Genomic DNA, 25,839 nt, shown 5'->3' with positions numbered 1-25,839 from the left:
AAGTAACAGTACAGACTTAAAACCACAATCTATGCCGTACACACTACAGCACTTTTCCATACTGTTTTTCTGCACAGCAGTAATACTTGTAACGCTGTCCAGTGACACAGAATAACAATGCTGCAATATGACATACTAAGCTGAGTGTCAGGTTTCTGAATATAAAACTGCAAACCATATTAATGAATATATTACAGAAATTATGGTGAAACTGGAGTACCTTTACTTGATATTATGCTTTTTATTATATTTTTAGATTTACAGTATATATAATATAATATTCATTATGATCACTATAAAAGGCTTTTGCAAGGCAGCAGTAAAAAAGACAAAATGTAAAAAAATTGAGAGAATACATCAATCAAATTAATATATATATATCTTTCATAATGCACTATTAACACATATTACTTGATGATATAATGATGTCAAATTATAATAAAATGTAAAGAATAATGTCTGATCTGAACAGTATATGATGTAGACAGATTAAAGGAATTACATCTGTTTAGACTTGTACAAAGAGGGTTAACTTGGAGTTTGATTGAAAAATTCAGAATTCTGTAAGATACTGACAAAGTTAACAAAGAAAAGTACTTGAACAAAACTACTACTAGAGTAAAATATGGGCCACGTGCATACTGAAATATTCATGTTATTATATAGGATCATTAAAAAATGCATAGTGCAGCATATAAAATATAGAATGAAGTGATTGAGATCTTATTGATGAACTTTGAGATTCATCGTTGCAATAAAATATGGTACATAAGCAAATGTATCAAAATATGAGTAGCTATAATCTGTAAAAATTATTAATTTGAAAACAGTTTAAACTGTCAAAAACTGCACATTAAGTTTTTTAAGTTGCTTTCATAGAACTAAATAAGCACAAAAGATAAGCACATAAAGAGTCTATTGTATGCAGTTCACCAAAGGAGGAGCTGCTTTCAAGTACTGCTGCCAGATGAACAAGATTAACAAGGTGTAACAGAAACTGCAGAAGATATTCCCCAGATGAATGCTAGGTTATAGTTGTAATCTTCTAAAGAAAGGTTAGGAAAGACAGGGCATCCAGTTGTGTCAGAACAACTGTTTTAATAGGTTGTGACAGGTTTGTTACAGTTTATTTACCAAAGTGATACACCAAATTTAACATTTCTATTTCAGATAGCAGACTAAATATTGTAAAAGATGGCGCACACATAATATACTGTACTTAGAATTCTGGATTAATTTTCAAGGGGAATATTTCTTTAATATCTGAGTGTACTGTACATTGTTTAACATTTTCAAGGACAACAAAAAATGCTTTGTTGACATACTGTACGCTGTCTACAGTGACACAAATTTGCCAAGAATTAAATTGAAAACACTTTTGATCATCTTAATGATTGTTATTGTCTCCACCACTCTACTTTGAAAGCATGGACAGCATTCAGGATAAAATAATAATCATAATATTAGTTGATTGTAACTCACAAAAGTGGGGCAGTGATGTACAGTATGTGACCATTTTATGAGCAAGTTACAGTTGAAAAACTGCATATCCATTTTTCACTTCATAGAGCTGAGTTGCATAAACAGGATATATAGAATGTATATAGAATATACAGGTAGCTACTGAATGCATTTTTTGGATGTTATATGTTCATGCTATGTTAATTTTAAAGATCCAAATAAGATATTCTAATTATTTAATTTAACAATTTAATTAGTAAAATATAGTCAATTTAATTAGTCACAAATATATTAATTGTAATATAATTACATGACATTGGAAAATCCAGCCACATAAACTGGGGAGTTATCTTCATGACTTTTATTTCTTCCTTTACTCTGTAAGGTTTTTAATCGAAGAAAGAGAGATATTTTTTCAACAATGCATAGGTCTTCTGAGGGAGGAAATTCCAAAGTATTTGTGATTCTTAATGTGGTAGTCATGAGACCATACCACATTTCAAGAAGAAATAAATTGTTATTGGATTTTTTAAAAGAAATAGATAACACTTACATAATAAATAGAAACACATAAATAGTAAATAACGTATAAACATTTTAACCTTGCAAATGGCTTAACCCTTTCAAATAGCTTTTCAAATGATCCATGTATCATGGAGAGTTCTTTTCCTCAAATTTTTAAAATTGTTTAGATGCTGTACAAGTTCTGTGCTGGCAGTCTTTTCTAACCTTTTAATTATTTCAAGACTCACTGAACATATCAATTTGGTTGATAACCTAAAAATGGGGCATAACCTATTATGCTACCATATTATTTTTCATCTAAATTAATTGCATCATCATTATATATTTTGAAATAAATGTGAGTCAAGATGTATAATCGTATCCTCTTCTTAGATACAAATTGCCAGAGCAGTGTGCTCACAAAAAGAGCAATATCTATATGTAATTATAGAAATCTGAGTAAAGGGATCTCATACATAAGCAATGATAATGATTACATTTTGAAAATCCAATTACAAGTATTGCAATTTACTGTGCTGTGGAATTTGGGTATGATTGTTTTATTGACTGCTAAATATTCACCATTAACATTCATGTTCTCAAGTGAAATATTTTAAATGCAAGTTTCCAGTACTTAGAGTATATCTTACTTTTATTGTCCCAAATGGAAAATTAAAATACATTACACAAATACACAATACATTTAACACAATATGAACCTATTAACAAATAATAGACATACACATATGATGAGAGAGAAAGGAAATAAACATATAATTACAGTAAAATACACAATCAACTGTCCAAATTAATCAGGTTAATAACAGTGGAAATAAAACATAATTTAGCTCTATTACATTTGAATCTAAGTAATTTACATAGACATCTACTGTAGATGGATGGAGTTCAGATTCACCATGCAGGGGTTGGTCATGACAGTCAGTGATTATACTGGCTTTCCACACTATTTATGTGATGGAGATGTCTGAAAGCTGTAACTGGTCTGCACCAATAATTTAGCTGGCTGCCTTGACAATCCTCCTCAGTCTGTTCTTATTGTGTATATTTAAGTTACCAAACCAGGCTACCACAGTGAATGTTAGACAGATTCAATGAATGTTCTATAGATTAAAGTCATTTTCTTAGTATACATGTTAAAAGAGCAGAGTTTTCTTAGGACGAACAATTGCTGTTGTCTCTTGTCACATATGGCATCAGTGTTTGTAACCAACAGAAGTGCCAAGATATTTTTGACAATTTCAATTTCCTGTTCCTCAGTGAGTGTTGGTTACAAAGCTGGTGGTTTTGTTTAATCAGTGTCTATGTCTTGGAGAAGACTGACAATGACAGAGTCATCAGAAAACTGTATCACAAAAGTATGATGTGTCTGTCCTCACAAGGACCATTACATCTAATGTATAATGTCTAAGCTTTAGATTTAACTTAAAAGCAATGCAAATCATATCAATCTCTGACAAAGGTATACTGTATACAGATCCTGCCATTCAAAATTAGTGAGGTATGCTGCATTAAAACACGGTGGACATACCACAATATACCACGTGTTTTTTTAAAATAGGATAATAGTATCCAGAAGTACCTTGTAAAACTGCCAGGTGGAGCTAACAAAGCTTAACGTCTCATGTGCAGCATTTGAGCTGTCGCCAGAAAACGCGCGGATTCAAATCCCGGTCACTGCTGAGGGACAATCTTTTTCCAATTAAGAATTTAAGTTGCATTACTTGTTGCATACTGTTTAGACTTTTAATAATTTTGAACTGTGTACTACAGTTTGTCAAACATTAAACATTAAAAAATTGGTGTGTTTTATAAAAGCAAGATTGCTCAGTTGGACAAAAGTACACAACCTTCCACCTTCTTCATAAATAATTTAATTATGCATAAATATTTTATGCATCAAAGTCTTTAACTTACAGTAACAGTAACACAGTAACTTAAAGTGAGTTCTGGTTTTAACGTGCTTATTCTAACATTATTAAGTTTATATACTGTACTTCATAAAAAGTCATAACATTTTATCCTTTTCTAAGAAAACCACTTTCTGTTATTGTAAAAAGATAAATGTTGTAGTGATGTAACACTACTTGATAGTTATATTAATATGGAATCGTGTAACTAAGCAGCTAAAGTATAACAAGTGGTTGTTTTGGAAACATTTTGACATTTGTTTCTTTAAAAAAAAAACTTCTATTGTCCTTGTAGTGGTAATGAGCGCTGTAATGTAGCGAGTTGCACCCAGGCGGTTCAAAGCACAATTACAGCATTACTTTTGGTTTGTTTCTCATATAGCCGAACACATAAACATAGTCTACTATTATAGCTAATTGTGAACATGATGTGTCTCTTTCATGCTTATATCTGAAATGAGAAAATCTATATTTTGTCTTAATCCAAATGTCAGCAGCCAGTAATCAGCCAACAATTTAACTTGGAATTAAAAAAAAAAGTTTAAACTGTACTATATAGTACACCGCCTGGAATTAAACCTGGTCCGTTAACGTCATTAAACAGGGAACCAGCTGGATGATGGTTTTGTGTTTAAGGATTTATTCATGGAAATCTTTAAATTAAACGAGGGAGGGGGGAGGGTTAATTTTTACAATTGCCAGTAATCGGAGAACAGTTTATCAACACGATAGGCAAAATATTTCTTCTCTTCCTGTTGTGTAGGACAGATCAGCAGGTCTTTTTTTCCCAATCAGAGGCTGTGAAAATAGCGCACTGGGGAGGTGGCACCGAGAGAGGGAGCATGAGCTTCCTGTAGCGCGGAGTGTAAATGGCACCAATCGCGTCTGCATTTATCACTTCGTTTTTAAAATTAAACAACGTAAATGGTTATCTTTGTCTTCTAAGTCCCTTAATTAACTTTAAGCATAGCGTTCCCACCATTTAGATTTATTTTTCATACCATCGTTAAACAAAGCTGGAACTTATTGTAGTTCCTAATGGCATCAGACATGGGAAGATTAGATTGTAATCGTTTTTATTATTCTGTAAGATATGTTGTGTGTCGCCTCTTACACTTGTAAAAACTTTCATATTTTAATGCAATATGGAAGATATTATTAATAATAAATTACCTTGAAGATCAAGATGAAGATTTATAGAGGAGACACGTTGAGTCTTTTCTTTTCAGCTTGGAATTAACTTTTACCTACTACAGTATATTCCATTGCAGCCACTTTATGTAACACAGCTCCATACTTCTCACAAAGGCTAGGAGTGTAACAACCCACTGTGTTTATGTAGAATACACAATTTTGCTTGGGGGATGGGAGTGAATTTTCAGTAGCATGCCCTCTGTTGTCATTGTTTGTTGCTCTTTAACATAAGGCAATCAGCAATCAAAAGTCCTGTTTTTTCTTAACACTAATTTTTCCTCACTGTAGTTTAAAAACTTGAACAAAGACATGCTACATGCATACAGTGCGATGTTGTATACTGTAGATACCGTCACACTCTACAGCAGCAAAAGTTACCTGCTCGAAAATGAATGTGTTCCCAAAAGCATATACAGTACTGTACAATTATTGCCACATTTGCAAACATTCCCGATACATAACCACGTTATGTACTCTACATTGTTCTATTTTGTACAGTGACAGGAGAATACACACTGTATTTATTATTGTTGTCTCTGCTGCACTCAATAAAAAGGTCAATATAGAACATGTTATTTATTACTGTGTGGTTATTTGGGGGCTTTATATGTATGTTTATAATGGAGAGTCCCCATTACCCCCAGGGGGCAAGAAGGTGAGAAGACATTTTCAGACTATTTTTATTTATTTTTTATTAAAATGGAAAACATATGTTTAATTAAATGCTTTTATTGATTCACAATCTGACAGTACAAGACAGAACCAAAGCATTTGTGAAATCACATTCCCTCACTGCGTTCAATAATCTTAGGAAGAACACGAAACAGCCTGTTAATAAAATTGTTGCAAGTTTGTTCTGTCAGCTCTTCCTCCCAGAACCTGTTAATCGCTCTGATGAGTTCTTGGCTTGTGCTAGTTAAATCCACCTGTTTATCTACTGTATTTTCTAACCGCTTTATCCAGGACAGTTTCACCTACAATATTTGGTTACATTTTTTACGATTTTGACAGACTTCAGAATGCTTCGACTGAGGCTTAAAATGTAACATAATGCGTACTGTGATAAAAGAGCTATTGAGCACAGAACATCGTTTTGCCTTTAAAAAGATTGGCAAATGTAGTTTATTCTTATCTATGTGAAAACAGGAAATACAGAGGGTGTTTCAGAAATTAAACAGAGGTCTGGAACACGCTGTCTCAAAAATAGACGTTTAATAAATTGAAGGTTGTGAAATCAGTGACAAATCACCCCGAACAAAGTACAATTTTAAAATACAAGCAGTTTAAAATTATTAGTTGTTATTAATAAATCACTTAACTTTGAACATGTTGTGATATTTACCAAAAATATCAGATATACCAGTGTAGCATCTTCTCACGAGGCACCAGTAAATGTAGGGGTTTTGTGCTTAACTGGGACAATTATTAATTGTAGCAGTAAGTCACAAAACGATTCTTTTGATGGTATTAGAATCCAACCTTGCGGGATAATTCAAACAAATCACACACACACACACACACACACAGGTACTAATACACGAAAATACATTTATTAATACATAAAATGTGAATATAAACATAACAGATCTTATCGTGAGTGTTAGCAGAATACAACAGGTATATATTCAATCACGAAGAGTTACAAATACCAAGAGGGACATACATTCAGTATATCATTCATTTAGACCGTTTCGTAAATGAACTTGGTTACAACTTCTACACTAGATACTCAAAACAAGTACATCACTCATAGGAATTAAATTGATATCAACTGGTTGAGATAACAATTGAATTCTCAAGCTGCAGTGCAGAAAGTTGAATACTCATCCAATCTGTGGGGAGTCAGATCTCCTGCAGGCACAAAGAAGCAGTGGCAGGCTTGTTGCTGTGTCTAATCAGCGCTCTCTGGCTCTGTACCAGGCAGTGCTCGGTTCGGCTTTAGAGAAATTCCTGTGATGCCCTGCTGATGCTCTCTGAAGACCAGCTAGTTAGTGTTGGCTGAAACTAGCAAGAGTTTGTGCACAGGAGAAAAGTGACTGCGGTTCCCAGCAGGTCAAGAAGAAGACCGGTTTGTTCCTGATGAAGCGCTAGTCCTGAATCCTTAGATTAAGATTGGGTTCACGAGGCTTGCTTCTGGCTAACCTTGGGTGGATCCTTTGGTTACGCGCTGGCAACCTCCGTTCTCGACTCTTAGAACAAAGGAAAGTTCTGGCACTTGGACACACTGGCCGTTACGTGGTGGTCCGGGCTGAGTCGGAGGATGCTCAGGAGGTGCTCTCAAGCTGAGAATGTCCTGCCCTTGGGAATTGTTCTGCCCTTGGGAACTGTGTTGCTTGTTTTTCCTGGAGGACATGCAGGTCGTTCATTGGTTGAAAGTTTCATGGGCATCAGAGACCCACGTGGGGTTAACCTGCCCCACCAGTTCCTGATTGGCTGATGATGAGTAACCATGCACTCTGACCTTAGGGTTGTAAACCAACTTTGAATAACACTTTCCCTTGGAATCTCCCAGACTTTGAGGCGCCAGAGACCATTTGTTAGGGTGGTTGATGTCTCAGCTTTTGGAGAGTTGTTCCTTATTAGGACACTCTATCAGCTAGAAAAACACCTTAGATGTGAGCTAAATGGAATGGCCTCTCTGTATCAAGCACCACTGAGATGAAGGAGAGAGGGACTGGCAAGGGAGCAGAAAACTTAATTCCTGTACTTTAATAAGCCTTGACCCTACACCAGAAATACCAAAAAATCAATATAGTGTCCATAATATTTACTATTTTCGTTTTTCAAAGAAATGTTTATTTGTTAAAGGAAAACTCATACCATGAGCTGGATTCGAACCCCGACCTCCAGCATGGGTGCCACATGCCAAAGCCATTATACCAATGCACCTTTCGCAGCTTAGGCTATAGTTGATAAGGCAAGCAAAATGTTTCCAAGTAATCATGGGTTAAGCTTTAGGATAAAATGTACTAATTTTGTCTCCACCAAATGTATACTCTATATACTGTATAAATAGTATGTAATGTATAACTATAAAAGTGTTTTTATACTGTGCTGAGAAAACATCTCTGAACCCCAAAGTGTGGTTCATTTTCTCATTTGTATTATATCTCAAAAGTATCTATATCTCCATGAAAATAACAAATGAAGAATACCTGATTAAACCTGTGAGACAAAAGACATAATTAGAATATTTAAATTTAAAAAAATTATCCAACAATAAATATTCTCAAACAATGTACAGTACTGTACATAAACGCTCAGATTTAGAACTGGTGGCACATCCTTGAACAGCAATGTTTTCAACTTGTCATTTCCTTGCAGATCTGCTTCACTTTAGTGATATTTGGGGGATTCTTTGCATGAACAGCTTGCTTCAGGTCCTACCATACCATTTCATTGGAGTTTAGGCCTGGACTTTGACTTGGCCAAAATGCAAAACGTCTTCTTCAGCTGTTCCATTGCAGGTCTGTTGTATGTTTAGAATCATTGTCTTGCTGCAGGACCCACTTTCAGTTGCAGCTCATGAAAGGATGTACTCATATTCTCCTCCAGAATGTTTGACACAGTTTAACACATCTGTCCAGAGTACATTCTTCCAGTAATCTTGTGGATCCTCTGGTTGGTGAACTTGAGATGGGCGGCGATATTCTTTTCAGAAAGCAGTAGTTTCTTCCCGGTTATCCTCCTGTTCAGTTTTTTTGGTTGTTGAGGCATGAACGTTGCTTTAAGCTCAGAGAAAGAGGACTACAGATACTTAAATGTTATTCTGAGACTCTTTGCAACTTCCTGGATCATACTTAGAGTGGTAGAGTCACCACAGTCTTGAATATTTTCTCTATTGATTGTATGACAGCAGATGGATCAATCAAATGCTCAGAAATCTTTTTAGAACCCTGTTATGTCCCAGTGTGTGGTCTATGTGTTTTTGTTGTTATGTTCCACACTTCTGACTTTGATTGTTCTCCCTTCCCCTTTGGCCCATTATTTCACTATTGTTTTTGTGTGACATCATCTTTAATTAGCTTCTCGACCAATCACAACTCATCTTATTCAGTATAAAACATGGAGGCTTTCAGAAGGAAGAGGCCTTTCGTTTGACTTCGGTCCCGCTCGGCTTTGGTTTTCACTTCGCTTTTGGTTTTGCTTTGGCTTTGTTGGTTTGCTGTTTTGCTTTGTGTGTATGTGTTTTCGTATAGATTCGGCTTTGTTGTTTTGTTGGTTTCTGTTTGTCTCTTTGTACTTTCGTTTGTTTGTGTTATCCTTATTTTGCCATTACCTTGCCCAAACTTGTTATTGTGTCAACCTCTGTGTTCTTTTGTACCCCGTTACTTGTCTACTCTCGTTTGTATTCATAGTTCTCTTGTGTATTTATGCGAACTTTTGTGTATAGAGTTAGTTCAGGTTGTTGGGTATATTTTGCACACACGTAGTTGATTCTTGTATTAGTCACACTAGTTTAGTACGGGTGAGTGCCGTTTGTCTTGTATGGTTTTGGGCAGTCAGTGGAGGTTAGCTAGGTTGTTGAAGACGCTGAAGACTGTGTGTTTCGGGTTTTCTTTTGTAGTCAGGTTAGCTTTCTCTCACTTTCTTAGCCAGCTCCATTTTGTTTGTTATTTTCTTTTCTTTGGCACCACTCTAGTTCACTTACCCTGTGTGTTATTGTGTCCAATTACAAACCAGTCACTTATTCAACTTAAAATCATCACTTTTGCACCGACCCTTGATATCACACTTCCTAGTCCCTCACCAGAACCCACCTGCTTCCAAAAACTATCCTAAATGTTCAAATTAAATTGAAATTAAATTAAATTTTAAATTAAATTAAATATAAAAATATGAAATCAGTTAAATGCCAATGTAGAAATGCAATAAGTCACAGTGAAATTCAGTGAAGTTATGAAATGAGTTAACAGACAGAGTCCCTTCCTGGACAGCAAAAAAAAAGAAAAAAGTGATGCATTATTTTATCTTCTACTGCTATTCTCTGAATGACATTTGCAAGCATTTCCACACAGTTTTTATACTTCAGAACATCCTTCTGAGTTACCATAAATGTCTCATTCAGGAGAGAATCACTTCTGCATATAGGCCTAACATAATGATTACCATACATAGAACAACAGTATTTTTTGATGCAGTGTATCTTCCAAAATACTGAAATGTCACATACTCTCTCTGCTAACATTCCACACAAAAAATGTCTTTCTCTTTTTTTTGCATGCATAGGCCTTAAACAAATTTAGAATGAACCCTTTCAGGTGCATAGATCAAACTCTTCACCATAAAATTCAACAGAGCTCATGCACTGGAGCATTTTTTAACATGGCAGCAGCTCAAGAAAATGATTGGTGGAGGAACAAAGTCTAATGGGCCCAGAACACTCACTGGTGATTGTAAAGCAAACAGATCTGAGATATGTATTGATCTGTTAAATTGCTTTTAAAATTACAGTAATTTTTAGGCCTGCATGGTGATGGGTGATGGCACTTAGATCTATCTCTTTTGAACTGGAAAGCACATGTCAAACTATGGAAGCTTCCAAAATCACCACTGACAAAAGTTTAAAATCTAAACATTATATGGAAAAGCAATGATGACAGTCCTTTAGATTTTATGTAAACTAAGCTGTAAAAAAAATCTATACTCTCATAGCTCTGAAATGAAACATATTTTGTACAGGAAGATCATGGTAGAAAACAGGCTTAATATCATGACCCTAGAATTAAAAGTAGTTTCAAGCTGCTGGTTCTTTAATTGCTGAATCAATCTCTGACATGCATGGATTTATCAGATGAACTCTTCAGTGTTGCAGGAGTGATAACAGTTGTTTGCTGTTGTTGTTCATAATACATTCTGGCTCAAATATATTATTTCAAAGTTAATTAATCCCATAGGTTGTATAATAGAAACCGGTGTGATTTTCATCTTTGCTGATTCTCAGTTAGATTGATCATCCCAAGGGGATTTATAAGCATGAGAGTAGTCTTGCAGTCTTAAATGTATGTTTGTATTTTTTACACATGGTACATTAATTTAATGGACAAACGTAAATTAAACTTCACAAACCATCATATGCACAGCATGCCTGCAGTATATTCTTGAACATATTGCGCTATATGTCCATTCTGACAGCTTTTCAGGTCCCTGTGTGGAGCAGATTTAGAATCTGACAGATGCTGTCTCTTAACTATGTCATGTGAAACACTGCTCTGTCAATGCTCAGTGGTAGTGCTCCATTTTGGAATTCTAGAAAGTGTAAGGGCTTATTGCAATTGTGATATGCTTTTGCTCATGTAATGAGCAAATGAAAAAGAATTCAAGCATTCAGACTGTTAATCTATTTTCTGGAGTCTTTTAAGACCACATTAGGCAGGTTAATGTCTTCTAGCAGACCTTCAGAAACAAGTGAAATGAAAAGCCACAGCGTACCTAACCTATTAAAATAAATCATTATATAAATTCTTTATTATGCTGTTATGTAAACAAATAATTAAAGTGAATACTTTCACTCCATATTTTTGTTGAACCTAAAAATATTTTATAAAGAAATTTTACTGACAAAAAACTTTAATGCGTTTCAACAGCACATCAGCTGCATCAGCATCAGCAACTGTTTTTTTCATGATTGCCCAATAACTTCAAATTTACAGTTTTCATGAAAATTAAAACTGCTCCTGTATAGCACAACAGTTATAGAACTGGGATGGTATATGGAGTGCATTATAAGGGACCATTGTAAAGTACATTCCTTTACATGAAACAAAAGGAATTGTCCATATATCCATCTGTTTTGGAAATGCTTCTTCTGATTTAGGATCACGGGGGAGCTGGAGCCTATTCTGGCAAGCGACAGGCACAAGGCGGGGTACACCCTGGACAAGACAACAGTCCATCACAAGGCAGACAGACACGAACACAGACAGGCATACATACTGTACACACCTAGCGCTAATTTTCCGTGAGACAATTAACATACCAGCATGTCATTAGACTGTGGGGGGAAATCAGAGCACCCAGACGAAACCCAGCAAACAGGGGAAGAACATATAAACTCCACAGAGCTAGTACTCCAGATGTGGAATTGATCACATGGCCCTGGAGCTTTGAGACATTAATGCTAACCACTGAAACAGAATTGTCTCAAATTAAAAAAAAAAGAACTATGAACCAAAGAAAATAATGTGATACTTTTCACATTTTGGCATTATTTAGCAAAAACAAAAAAGAAAAATGTTTCACTGCTGTTTTTGTACATTCTATAATATGTATTGGTAGTGACATTCAACTGAAAGAGTACATGCCATGAGTACAAAAAGTATTAACTTACAATAACTACTTAAAATGAATAAGTGATAAGGGCCAAATTCCATTAACATTGACACTACTAAGTAGTCTACATGAGACATGAAATACACTATTTAATACTAATTAATCACTACTAATTAAATAATACTCTGATGTTCTATCAAGTACAGTAAGACATCCCCAAGTACATACTGTATATTGTAAGCTAACTATCTTATGAAAAAAGATGAGAATTCTGGTACTGTTAAATGGGGCATATATATATGTTAAAAAAGTGCATATATTATTTTAAAAGTGTATTAGATTTACCACTTGCAGTTTAAAGAGAGGCAATCATAGACTAAGGTTAGCAAAACAGTACTAAAATTAATTTAGATGATCATATTCATATTAAATTTAAAAATATTCACTGAATATTCCCCCACTGATTGTCACAATTGTAATCCTTCCTCTTAAGGGCGCTCTTTCACATTTTAGTTGATCATTTTAGCCACAACAAGGACCCCGATGGTAGTCCGGAAGTACAGGAGTCCATTCATTTTTTTTCCCTTAGACTTTTTTGTTTAGGGCTTCGGAGCCACCCTGGAAAGAAGGGGGGGTACTGTCACGATTGTAATCCCTCCTCTTAAGGGTGCTCCGGCTCTTTCACATTTTACTTGATCATGTGCACCTGCTGACAATTCTGCCCCTCCTTATTTAAGGCAGGCGCTCTCACTACTCCTGCATTGGAAGATGAACGCCCAGAGGCCCGCCTGCCACCAAGTCGCCCTACATCTGTGGCTTGAGAGCATAGGCCTCCTATTGGTGTCCTGACCCAGCTGAGTCCAGTGCTCAGAGTGCCTGGCCTCATCATACCATTTTTATTCCCTCTCCCTACACCGGATCCTGTTCCGGTTTTTATCCTTGTGTAGTTTTTGTTTCGGATGGATCTCCCGGCTATGGACTTGTGGACTGCTTCCTGGTTTCCTCTTCTGGATAGTTTTAGAGTTGTTCACCTGTGCCATGCCCCAAAAGCACCGGAACACTGCTGTCACGCCCCCCTTTCAGTCATTCCATCCTGATCCTGTCGTGTTTACCTGTTGCCCTTCTCCAGTCTTTTCCAGATTTTACCGTCTGCATAGGGTCCTGACCTACGCATTGTTACACAGATTTATTGTAAATACAATTTGATTTATAGAAATGTGACTAAATGTTTTAAAATGTGCTTTAGATATATAGTAATTTCACATACTGTACGTTGTTTGGTCTATATGAAAAACACAGTCTTAAAAATCGCACAACTGAGAATACAATTACCTCTAGGACACGTGATATGTTTTTTTTCCTTGGGTATGTATTTTACAGAAATTTATACGGTAAAAGGTGTAACTTTTGGATTGTGTTGTATTTCCTTCAGTGTAGCATGTCTTCACATAAGTTACAAAGTCTCACAGTCTTAATGAACTCATTCAGTGCCAGTGAACACTTTAATGACCATGAAACCAATATGGTAATTTTTTTCTTTCAGTGATCTCTTCCTCATCAAAAGCTGAATAATTTAAAGAGAAAATGTCAGGAAAGGGAGAAAAAACACCATCTAGTACAAATGCTTCAGGCACAGTAAATGCAAAAAATACTATTGGTAGAATGCTGAAAATGCATTGAACACTTGCCAGGTTTAAGAATGCAGCTGCAGCATTAAAGACATCTGGTTTAAAAAATCTTTAGCTTTAACTCTGTGCTCAGCTGGGTAGTTGAGATGCTTTACACATATGCTCCATTTTAGAGGATTTCTAATTATTATTATTGTAATTAATTGGGGATGTTAAATATTACAAAATAATAAGAATCAAATATCAGGTCCTGACCCTAAATTGCTATGCAAGAAAATTTAGGAAAATTAACGATTATACACCCCTTATCGTCAAAACTAAGCATAACATGGCACATGTTTGTTTTTCCAGTACATCTTGGTAACAAAATAATAACAAGGAAGCAAACATTAAAGGTACAAATATTTATTTTCAGATGTTTACTTATATCTATAGTGATAGAAAACTGATATCTATTTACAGTTAGAGACACACACAACATTTACAGCTAAATTATGTACAGTACAGATATTTACAGACCTGTGAGTTCCAAAGTCCTGTCTGGCAGGCACAGAAAACACAGAAGACTCCCTGCGAGTGAATGACATGTAGGGAAAAAACAGGGAAGGAATCTATGTCCTATCAAAACGATCCTACTTGGGACCTTGAAATATTTGACAAACGAATAGGAACTTATTTCTCTGATCAAAACAAAGAATCCATATACAGTGAGGGATTTAATTTAGCCTTAAGGCTAACATAAAATAGGAAATCAGTAATTCCTCAAATTATAATTTTATCAGATAAGTTATAGAAATCAAGTTCCATTCTTAAATGCTGGAGTCCAGTCTCGTAAGTGCTCAAAGTAATTGTTCAGATTCTGGTCTTACTTGTTTCCTGTTGTCCCAGAAGGAAAAATCTTCTTTGCCAGGCAGGTAAAAAGACATACACAATACATAATACATTTAACCCAACATGAATCCATTAACAAATAAAAACATACATGCATAAAATTTGAAAAAAGAAACAAGTCAGTAGATCCTCCATGTTTACACTCACTGTACCAGAAACGAAATTCTGGACTTTTGGTGACTGTGCCTTTTTTATAGCTGATCTAGTGTCATGGAATGACCCTCCTCAGATTCTACAAGAGACAAATTATTGACACTCTTCAGATCCAAACTAAAAACCAGGGTCTGTGTTTGGTTGCCTTACATTCTATCTGTATAAACCTGTCTGCTCTGTTTATTTTTTTATTTTGCTTCTTTGAACTTCTTTGTCCTTTTTATCACTATGTGTGGCATCTGTGGGTTTGAAAAGGTGCTTTATAAATAAAATATATTATTAGTATCAGTGTTAGTATTAGACTTAAATAATCCTAAGAGTCCTAAAAAATGGGTCATCAGTGAGTGAGATAGACTTCTAAGATACAGTACATACATGATGAAAATAGCATTTAATTGATTACTTGTGCAAAAAGAGAAGGTTAATAAAAGTTTACACAGATATTCTCCAAAGTTGCATTTTTATCTTTAGAAATGGGGTGCTTTTGACAGGAAATTTAAATATTTGAATACCCCTGAGTCGTATAACATTATGATCATCATCATCATAGTTTTAGTAATCTATAACATATTGAATATGACCAAATGACACATACAGCTTTTGTGTTCCTCAGCCATCTACCTCTGTAAGTGAAAGTTTATGGGTTAATGATAAGGTAATTTCTCATTACTACTCATGTTTTTGGGTGATGTGAAGCTAAAAGGTGAAAATACTAGTAAATGAGAAGTTCCTTAAGGCACAGTATCAACAAGATATGGCTACATGTAAATATATATCTATTATATTCTGGTGGGTAGCTGCGTCAACATGCGTAGGCTGCAAAGGAACAAGTAATAGGTTCATTCCATGCTGAAAAGAGAAGAAAGATGCAACATTTCGGCTGTGGAGCCTTCTTCGGGTGTAAGAAAGGGCAGTCAGCCCACTGGCTTGAATTATGACTGTTTTCACCAAAGATGTCCCAGAGAACAAAAAATTAATATGCCTCTAATCATATCATCTGCTCAAGTATATTCTTGTCAAAATCTTTTACAAGTTGGGGGTTATGATTATGTATTTTACTAATTGATTTATCTGCTTGGTCAGTTCTTCATTTTCTCCATTTTTTTAACCACCCAAACAATATACAGTATATCATTTACTTATACAAAGTGTTTTGCATTTTTTTATCCAATCAATGCTTATTTTCAATCCCAGTTTTGAATTAAGTAAAAATAGCAATTCACCCACTAAACTACTTTGAAAGTATACAATAGTAATGTCCGTTTAAAAAGCGTTTGGGTCTTAACATATATGAAATATGTGGTGTGAAAAAGAAGTCATAAAAGCCCTTTAAAATCCTTTAAGAAACGATGTTCCTTTTCAGGCCTCACATTTTGAAACAGCTCTTGGCTGTAAAGGTTTATCTGGTATTACTGTATATGCAAGCCAGCATTTTGTGTTCTGGGAGAGAATATTTTTTTGCATTGTTTTAGTAATGTGTTGAATAATCTTGTTCTTATGTGTCCTTTCAGAGCTGGTTACCTACCCCAGAACATCCCTCTTGAGATTATATGCTACCTTCCTCAAGAGAAAGAGTTTCTACCTTGGCACGCTGCCAGCCGTTCACTCTATCATCTAGACAAATTGTTGGACCGCACAGAGGAATACAGCATCTTTAGTGTAGGTGAATTACACACAGTTAATACTGAAAGGATATACTGTATCTGGATATTACAAGAATGACTGTTTGCAAGTATCAGAGATCTTAATCTTTTCCGCTAATGTTTAGTCTTTCTTTCAAGGCATAGTTTAGTCTTTCTTTCAAGTTTTTAATGTTATTCCTCGAACTTGCATTTCAATCACTCTTTCAGAGAATTAACTAAGATATTGTCAGATAGTGATTATGAAGAAATGATAATTTATCTTAGAAGAAGCAAACACAGATGTGTTTCATTGAGAAAGGTGATTGCTAGGGTGACAAATCATTTAATTGGAGGTGGCTATATTAAAGCATAATTCTTTACTCTCATCAGGACAAACAATTTTTCTTTAATTTGTTACCCTATTCATAGATTAAACAATAATCAATGTCTGTCACTGAGGTACAATAAGATATCCCTTGGATCTATGTTTATTTAGTTTTAGCTTCAAAAAGAAAATCAACACATCTGAAGACCTCTTCAGGGATATCCATTTCAATAAAAATGAAAACATAAATATGTGGTTAATGTTTACAACAGTGCTGCACATTTCCCAGTTATTACAGTGCATCTGTCTCCTTGTCTTATTCATAACATACACATGATGTTTGCTGAGATTCTGTTACTGACCAGAACATCAGGCAGCCTATTCTTACTTGTGAATGCATGGCAATAAATAACTTTTAATTGTAACAGCTTACAAGTGCTGCTAAACAACTTACCAATTTTGGAACAGCTAATCTCAAATGCATATCCAGTCCCCTTGTGATATTCCTGAGATATTTAACCTGTAGTAATACAAGATTATTATATTTGTAGTTTTTAATAACCTGGTCCTGTAATGAATGTAGTGATCTACCTGCCTGTCAGGTACACAGGACTATTGCTGTTGTCAACACAGGTTCAGTATATTAGAACATGAAATCAGTGATTGCTTGGGAATAGCTATTCCCTTCATATGAGGTTTATGTGATAGTTTACCCTGGACATCATGTCATATTCTGTAGCTGTAGTAATATACCACAGAGAGAACTGCAGTGCCTTCAGGAAATATTCTCTCCTCCTGAAGACTGTAAATATTGTTGTGTTATTACCAGAAATTCCAATACCCTTGCTTCATACAACATATGCAACAATTTAAAGGAGAAAATATTAATAATATGTAAAAAATTAGGAAAAACGAAAAAAAAAAATCTTGTTTACAAAGTCACCCCCCTACGTCAATACTTTGTAAAAACACCTTTTGTGACAGTTACAGTGGTTGTTTTCTTAGATACTGTTTGTACAGTTTGTATCAGCTCTGCACATCTGGATTTGGAGATTCTCCCATTTTTCCTTGCAGATTTGCTCAAGCTTTGTTAAGTTGGAAGTGGAGCATCAATGAATCTCATCTTTGTGTCGCTTTGGCTGTATGCTTGGGACATTGTCCTTTTGGAATGTGAATCTTTTGGCCACAGTCTAAGGTTTTTTGCTCTCTTCAAAGATCCACCTCTGTTTGGCTCGGTCCTGAAAAGTGTCACAGCCCCTCCCCTATAAGATGATGCTGCTAACGTCATGCTTTTTGGTAGGGATGATGTTAAACAGTTTATGAGCTGTGTTCAGTTTGTGTAGGTATAGATCTTTGCATTCAGACCAGAGAGCTCCATTTTTGTTTCATCAGAACAGGTAATCTTTTGCCACATGGTCTCATGGTCAGCCAGAAGTCTTTTTCCAAACTCCAGTCCACCCTCCTACAGAGGCTAAATCTGTGTAGTGTTGCAGAGAATGTTGTCCTCTAGACCAGTTCTCCTATCTCAGCCATGCAACTCTGTAATATTGTGGGGTGGCCACTGGATTCTTGGTCTCTTCGCTGACCAGTATTCTTCTTGTTCTAATGCTTGGTTTGGGCAGATTGTCTATTTATGGTTCTGTATTCTTCCCACTTCCTAATGACTGAAGCTAAATGTTTCCTGTAACCACTGAGGAATTTTAGCCCATTCCTCCTTATAGAACTCCTTCAGTTCTGTGACATTTAAGAAATGCCTAGCATGGACAGCTCTCTTTGGGTCCTGCCACTTCATTTAGATGGGATTTAGGTCTAGACCTTCACTAGGTCATTGTAAAATGCGCAATTTCTTCTTTTGTAGATATTCTTTGTTAGATCTGCCTGTCTGGTTAGGATCACTGTCTTACTGCAAGACTCACTTTCAGTTTAGCTTCAGGCCACAGTCAGATGGCATGCCAATCTCCTTTACAATCTTCTGATATAATGTGAAATTCATGGTTGTGTCAATGATGGCCAGCCATGCAGGTCCTGGGGATGCAAAGCAGCCCGTAACCATCACACTTCCACCACCATACCTGAGGGATGGGATGAGGTTCATTGTTTGAAAGGAAAGCATGTTTTTTGCCACAAAAACATTTCTCACCAAGTCCAAAGAATCCTGCCTTTGACTCGCCTGCACAGTGAACATTTTTCCACAAGCCTTGTGGATACCCTTTGTGCTCTTTGGAGAATTCATATGGGCAGAAATAGCAGCAATATTCTTTTTGTAGAGCCGCGGCTTTCTGCAGGGTGGCACAGTGGTTTGCACTGTTGCCTTGCAGTGCTGGGGCCCTTGGTCCAGTTCCGGAACCTGGGGAGCTACGTATATACCTGGGGTTTGTACAGTATGTTCTCCCCATGTTTACATGAGTTTCTGCTGGAAAGTCTGGTTTCCTCCCACAGTCCAAAGGCATACTGGTACTGAAGGTTAATTGTTTTTTGGGAAAATTGGTGGAACTGTCAAATCCTTCTTTCAAATCCTTAGAAGTGGTTTTATAACCCTTCCTAGATTGATGAACATCAATAATTTATTTTCGTAGGTCCTCCTAGATTTCCTTAAATCACTATATAATTTGTATAATTAAAAAAAAACACTGAAACATAAAATACAAAAAATAAACAACATAGTAACACCTATTGTATACCAATTGCCCTACGCTATCAGACATTATTGATATTCATGCTTTTTCGACCTAATGTACCTAAAGGTATGTTGAACAAAATACTGTATGTAATTTATTGTTTTATTATTTTTCCCTTTTACTGTGTCAGTTATTGCACATAAAATTCTCCTTTAGCAGAAAAGAACTCTGTTAAACTGAGGGTTTATTTATCTTTGGGCTTCACAAACTCTGTCTCAGCAGAGTATGTACAAAAAAGCTGTTTAGTTCATTATATATACTGTAGACTAAAACATGTTTTCTATACAAGCTTTAAATGAAATGAAACATTATGAAATAATTTAAATCTAATGATTTTTTCCTTTTTCATTCATTCATTTTGTACAGGTACATGACTTTTCAGTCTCTTTTGAAACTTTATTCTGTGTAAAAAACACCATAAACCATAACATGTTCCATTAACATACATATGTACAGTATGGTAAAATTACTATAATTTTACTATAATTACTATAAAATTACTATAATTTTACCATACTGTAAAATTATCTATACCCGTAAATTACTCTGTAATGTAGAAATCTAACAAAAGTTCTCAACATTTTTTACTTGTACTTTTTAAAGAGAACAGTGAAATGTTAATTCCCATAATACATGGCAACTGAATGTCTTAAAACAGCATAACCTTGAATGGTATTTTTTGTAACATTATTTATACTCCATACATTTAGCATGTTTAGTATATTTAATATATTATGTATTGCACATAGAGAAAACCCTTCCATTACTAAATGCTACATAATTTAATATAATGTAATATCATCATAATATTTTATTATGATATATACTATATATATTACAGGTGGGTAGCTGCGTCAGCATGCATAGGCTGCAAAGGAACAAGTAAAGGTTTATTCTATGCTGAAAAGACAAGAAAGAAAACACAATGTTTCAGCTGTGGAGCTTCTTCACACCCGAGGAAGGCTCCACAGCCGAAACGTCGTGTTTACTTTCTTCTCTTTTCAGCATGGAATGAACCTATTACTTGTTCCTATATATATATATTACAATGCATTTTAAATATATAATAAATACAAATACATATATATTTATTATATATTTTAGTCATTTAATCAATGTACTGTACCCCTTTAATAAAACACTTAAATGTTCCCATTTTTGGTACAGATGCAGCCATTCAAAGTGCGCGTTACAGACACGTACCGCAGGTGGCGTCGTGCATTGTGACGCAAGATGACGCGCGGCACCGCAGTACGTGATTGGTTGACCGACAGGGGCACTCGTGGTCCGTTGGTCTGTCGTAGAAAGACTTACAGTAAACGTTTTTGCTGTGCCCGTTGTAGATATTGAATTTTACCACTGAAGGGAAATCTTAGTAGCTGAGCATAAAAAGAAGGCGTGTGAAGGCCATAAACGATATTAATTTTGGAACATAAACATACAGTACTGTATATGGCTGGTCTTGGTACTTTAAAGAAAAAATACACACCAGTATTCCATTTCTCCCTAAACATTTTAAGCATCGAAGTCTTTAAGTAAAGAGATACCGGAGTCAACAAGCATACTTTTAGAATTTGATTAATAGGGAATATAATATGGAATCGCGTATCTAAAGAATTTAATAACGATATGATTATATTCGTGTACCGCGACAGGGCTGTGTAGGGCTGTTTCGCCTCCCTCTTCATGTGACTTCCCCTGTAGCCTACTGGTCTACGTGCCCGCTTACCAACTCATGGGTTGTGTGTTCGAATCCAGCTGGTGCCAGACTTTTCTTTTAACAAACATTTCTTCGAAAAAATAGAATAGCGATATTATGGACAATCAATTGACTTTTATATTTCAAAATATCACAACATGATCGATTCTAAGTCATTTTTGATAACAATGAATAGTCACCTTCTTCCCTTCTGACAACGGTCCCTGCTTCTGCTTCCTGCTTCTATTGTGTGTGTGTGTGTGTGTAATAGAGTAAATTTTTATAGAGAAATGGAGGCTGGACAGTATGCGATACAATATAAACATTTATATTGATTTAAATCGTGTTTTGATTTAAATCGCAAACGCGTGTTTAATTATATGTGTTTTTTTAATCATAATCAGGCTAATGCAACATAAATTGATACACTATCTCTGTCTTATTTTTAGTAAATAAAGTGCATTTTTGCACACTATATGTGCAAACGTTTTATGATATATCGCTGTTGTGAATGTCTGTGGACATGTGCTGGCTGGACAGGAGGCTCTACTGTACACAGAGAGCTTAGAAGACAAAGATATCAATTTATTTTAGTCAAAAATATATATATCACCTTTAAAAGTGGAATCTCAAAGCAAAGTAAATACCCAACACTGATTGAACCCATCTGCCATGCTAATAAAACACCTTGAATTGAATTGAATTGAGGGAAAGAGGGGGGGAGGGCGCGCGGCAAATAAGATACACTCCACAGGCATCCACAACAGCAACATATGAAACGTTTGCACATATAGTTAAGTTATTACTTGGTTTTCAAAGTCGGGAGACATTAGAGGCTTGCCACACCCGGACTGTTAAACCAACCCATTAGCACGTCAAAGCCCATTGAGGACCCGGGCGCAATAATTGTTTTGTCCCTTGATTTACTGATCTGCATTATTTATGGAAATCGAGTTCCTGCTCTGTGCAGATGACCTGGTCCCGCTGTCGCCCACAGAACAGAGGCTGCGCCAGAACCTGGCACTGCTGGAGCAGCACTGTCAGACCTGGGCGCCGACAGTCAATCTGGACAAGACCAGAGTTATGGTTTTCCAGAAAAAAAGCCAGACCTCAGGGAAACAGGTACAAATTCACACTTAACAACACATCAACACCTAACAACGGGAGCAGGGACGAATTAGGCCAGTACCCACTATTGTTAAACATACAGAAAAGGATATTAAAGTATTGAATATTAGTATTGGCTTTAGTATTAGCCATACAGAACATTAAAGTGCCCCTTTTCCATTCAGCGGGTGCCTGAGCCGCTGTGTCCTATCTTCTGACAGTCGCTGTTGTGAACAAACATTTCTTTGAAAAAATGAGACGTTTCCCTTGGTCAGAGATATAAATATAAAATATATAAATAAATTAAATTTAACTAACATGTGAAATAGCGTGTGAAAAAGTGGTAGTTTAAGCTTTTCTGTTAATATAATATGGAATCGCGTATCTAAAGAATTTAATAACGATATGATTATATTCGTGTACTGCGACAGGGCTGTGTAGGGCTGTTTCGCCTCTCTCTTCATGGGACTGTACCAGGAAGAGGATTTCTTTCTATTCGAAACGTGTATTTTAAAAGTTTAAGAAGTAAAAACCTTACAGCGTACACAGATTTCTAAACTGATCAGGATAGTTATCCTTGTCTTATGCATAATAATGTTCACCGCTCTGTCCAGCAAATTAATAATAAACTTTATTTTATATAGCGTTTTAAACGAATAAGTAATTAGATTGCTCATAAACCTAATCACTTGCTTTTTCTTTTTATTTAGGCTCAGATTTCAACTATAGATCGTATTATTAATAACCATAATAACAACCAACCAACAAAAACAACCATATAAACATAATACCAACCAAAAACATAGATATCGACCACAATACAAAATCAAATATATCAAACCATTATACTCTCGCAAATTTCTCCAATTATCATAATCCCGCCCCTTATGCAAAACCAAACCCTCCTCCCATCCCAGTTTATCCTCTTTATCATAAACAAAATCCACCTCAATTTTCAACATAAAGCATTACTGCTTACTGGGTTTTTTTTTTGGGGGGGGAGGTGTCTTTCGCTGGAAATCTCGCCTGCTTCTACTTTACGAGTACAACCCCCTCTCTGCAGGAGTGCTGGCTGTGACGAATTAAACCGGTTTCACAGGTATTTTCAAAGTAGGAAGTACAGTGTTAACTGGTAGCTGGGCTCCTCAATGAAATCGCTTTAACATGCTAATGCGTTGGTGTAACAGTCCGGGAGTGGCAAGCTTCTAATGTCAACTCGACTCGATTGGAAGACAATGAACGTATTTTAGCCCTAAATGAATTAATAGCAAACATGGTTTACATAAAATACATTTTTCCAAGAAAGTTTATAATAATGCGATCTATAGTTGAAATCTGAGCCTAAATATAAAGGAAAAGCATTTTCAGAGAGCAATCACGCTGTGTTTATGTAGAAAAAGCGATTAGGTTTATGAGCAATCTAATTACCTATTCGCCTAAAACGCTATATAAAATAAAGTTTATTTAGAGATGAATGATCAGTGTCGCAGTTTAAATAATTTTCGTAGGAGGGCTTGGACAGATTCCAAGTGCATTTTTGCAATTTACGTTGTAATACAGTTTAGAATACAGTTAGTCTAAGCTTTATCAGCTTTATTTATGGGTTGCAATTTAGAAAAAGTCAAAAACCGCACTCAAAATGCAATTTAGAGCTTTCTGGCAAGGGGAGACACCCAAATTATAATGTAACATGCCACTGTTTGTGCATGAACAAAGTTATACTGCAATTTTCCTTAGATACGCGATTAAAAAAAATAAATTTTTTGAATCCCCGGCAGAACACACTCCATAAGAATCAGCGCTTTTATACAGTATATCGCCTTTAAACACATATATTTAAACACGCGTTTACGGTTTAAATCAAAACGCGATTCAAATCAATATAAATGTTTATTTTGTAACGCATAGGTGATTGTTCATTGTTATTAAAAAGACTTAAATTCGATCATGTTGTGATATTTAGAAATATAAATTTGTTTGGTGCGAGTGAGGTTTTATTTAATCTCTGACCAAGGGAAACGTTTCATTTTTTCAAAGAAATGTTTGTTAAAAAATAAAGTCATAGTTCCATGGGATTCAATCACAGACCATGTGACATGGGAGTCAGGAAACTAACACACAGCACCACCAGATTTGATAACGCTATAAAAACGCTATAAAATAATGTGACTAGGCACAGAACAAGTTTACAGCACAGTACAATAATAAATGCTGACCATGACTTTAGAAGCATAAATTACCTTACACTCAATTTAAACACAAGCTGTCTTTAGCCCTCTAAGCTGAAGGCATTCATACAGAATTTCATACAGAAATGTAGAGATCCAGGCTCAGAACACACAGCTTCATTAGCGAATACATATGCAGGACAACTAGAGAAGACGTTTTACAGAGGATGGATTTTTAGAAACATCCCATCAGTGACATCACTGAAGTCAACTCCTACTGTAGGTAACTGTCGTGTGGACAGTTTCACAAGAATCAGACAAAGGTTTAAGCATCGCTTGTTCTAGATAAAACTGCAAAAAAAAACAACAACCCATAATGTACTTCTTTGCGGCTCTGTTTGCCCAAATCATATATTCACAATGTGAAATTAGAAAATAATATTACGTAACCAAAATCCGCAATATGGAAACAGAACCTGTGTAATTGTTGACAGATGATGTTCTTGTAACATTTTTACAAGACAAACTACAACATTTAAAAAATGACTTGTATGTACTTGATATCTCTAATCAATCCACGGCGATATAGTTAAAGCAGTCCCCGCACAAAACAAGACTAAAACGCCCTGGGCATACCGTTTCGCGCTTCTTATCAGTTGCTCAAAAGTAATTTGACCGTATGAAATGCATAATATAAACCTAGAAACATATACAGTACATGAGCAGTATTTACGTAGTATCGGTGTCAAGACAAACCTCTCAAATACTGTAAATCAAGTTAAAAATATCTCAAGACTGATTCTGGTCATAATGAAACCATGTTTCGTGTATGTTTTCTTTAAAGTACCGAGACCAGCCATATACTGTATGTTTATGTTCCAAAATTAATATCGTTTATGGCCTTCACACGCGTTGCAGTATGCTCCTATTCTTTTTATGCTCAGGCACTAAGATTTCCCTTCAGTGGTAAAATTCCATATAAATATTCAATACTTAAACGGGCACAGTTAAGACATTAAATATACATATACATACTGTATACAGTACAGTTTGCATACGGTAATATGTTTATGTTCCTAAATCAATCTCTTTTATGAGCATGTGTAAGGCATGGTGAATCGATTCTCAAAAATTACTGTACTTTGCATGATTGGAAAAAAATGCGTGATTGCGAAATGCTGTGGTGTTACTTTTACAAAGACGGTCAAT

General features: G+C 35.6%; 1 protein-coding gene across 1 annotated transcript in view; it reads left to right on the top strand.

Moving 5' to 3' along the window:
- Positions 1-25,839, top strand: part of LOC148829336 (thyrotropin-releasing hormone-degrading ectoenzyme-like) — a 219,917-nt gene that overhangs the window by 169,465 nt on the left and 24,613 nt on the right. Inside the window, exon 13 of the mRNA XM_088923246.1 lies at positions 16,543-16,690. Within this exon, the coding sequence (XP_088779372.1) occupies positions 16,543-16,690 (148 nt within the window). The remainder of the gene's footprint in view (positions 1-16,542; positions 16,691-25,839) is intronic.

Source organism: Atractosteus spatula, chromosome 8, assembly GCF_055471065.1.
Source record: "Atractosteus spatula isolate fAtrSpa1 chromosome 8, fAtrSpa1.hap1, whole genome shotgun sequence".
In the NCBI taxonomy this organism is placed as follows: Eukaryota; Metazoa; Chordata; class Actinopteri; order Semionotiformes; family Lepisosteidae; genus Atractosteus; species Atractosteus spatula.
The sequence above is the reverse complement of the archived record's forward strand: the minus strand, read 5'-3'. Positions and strand labels throughout refer to the sequence as shown.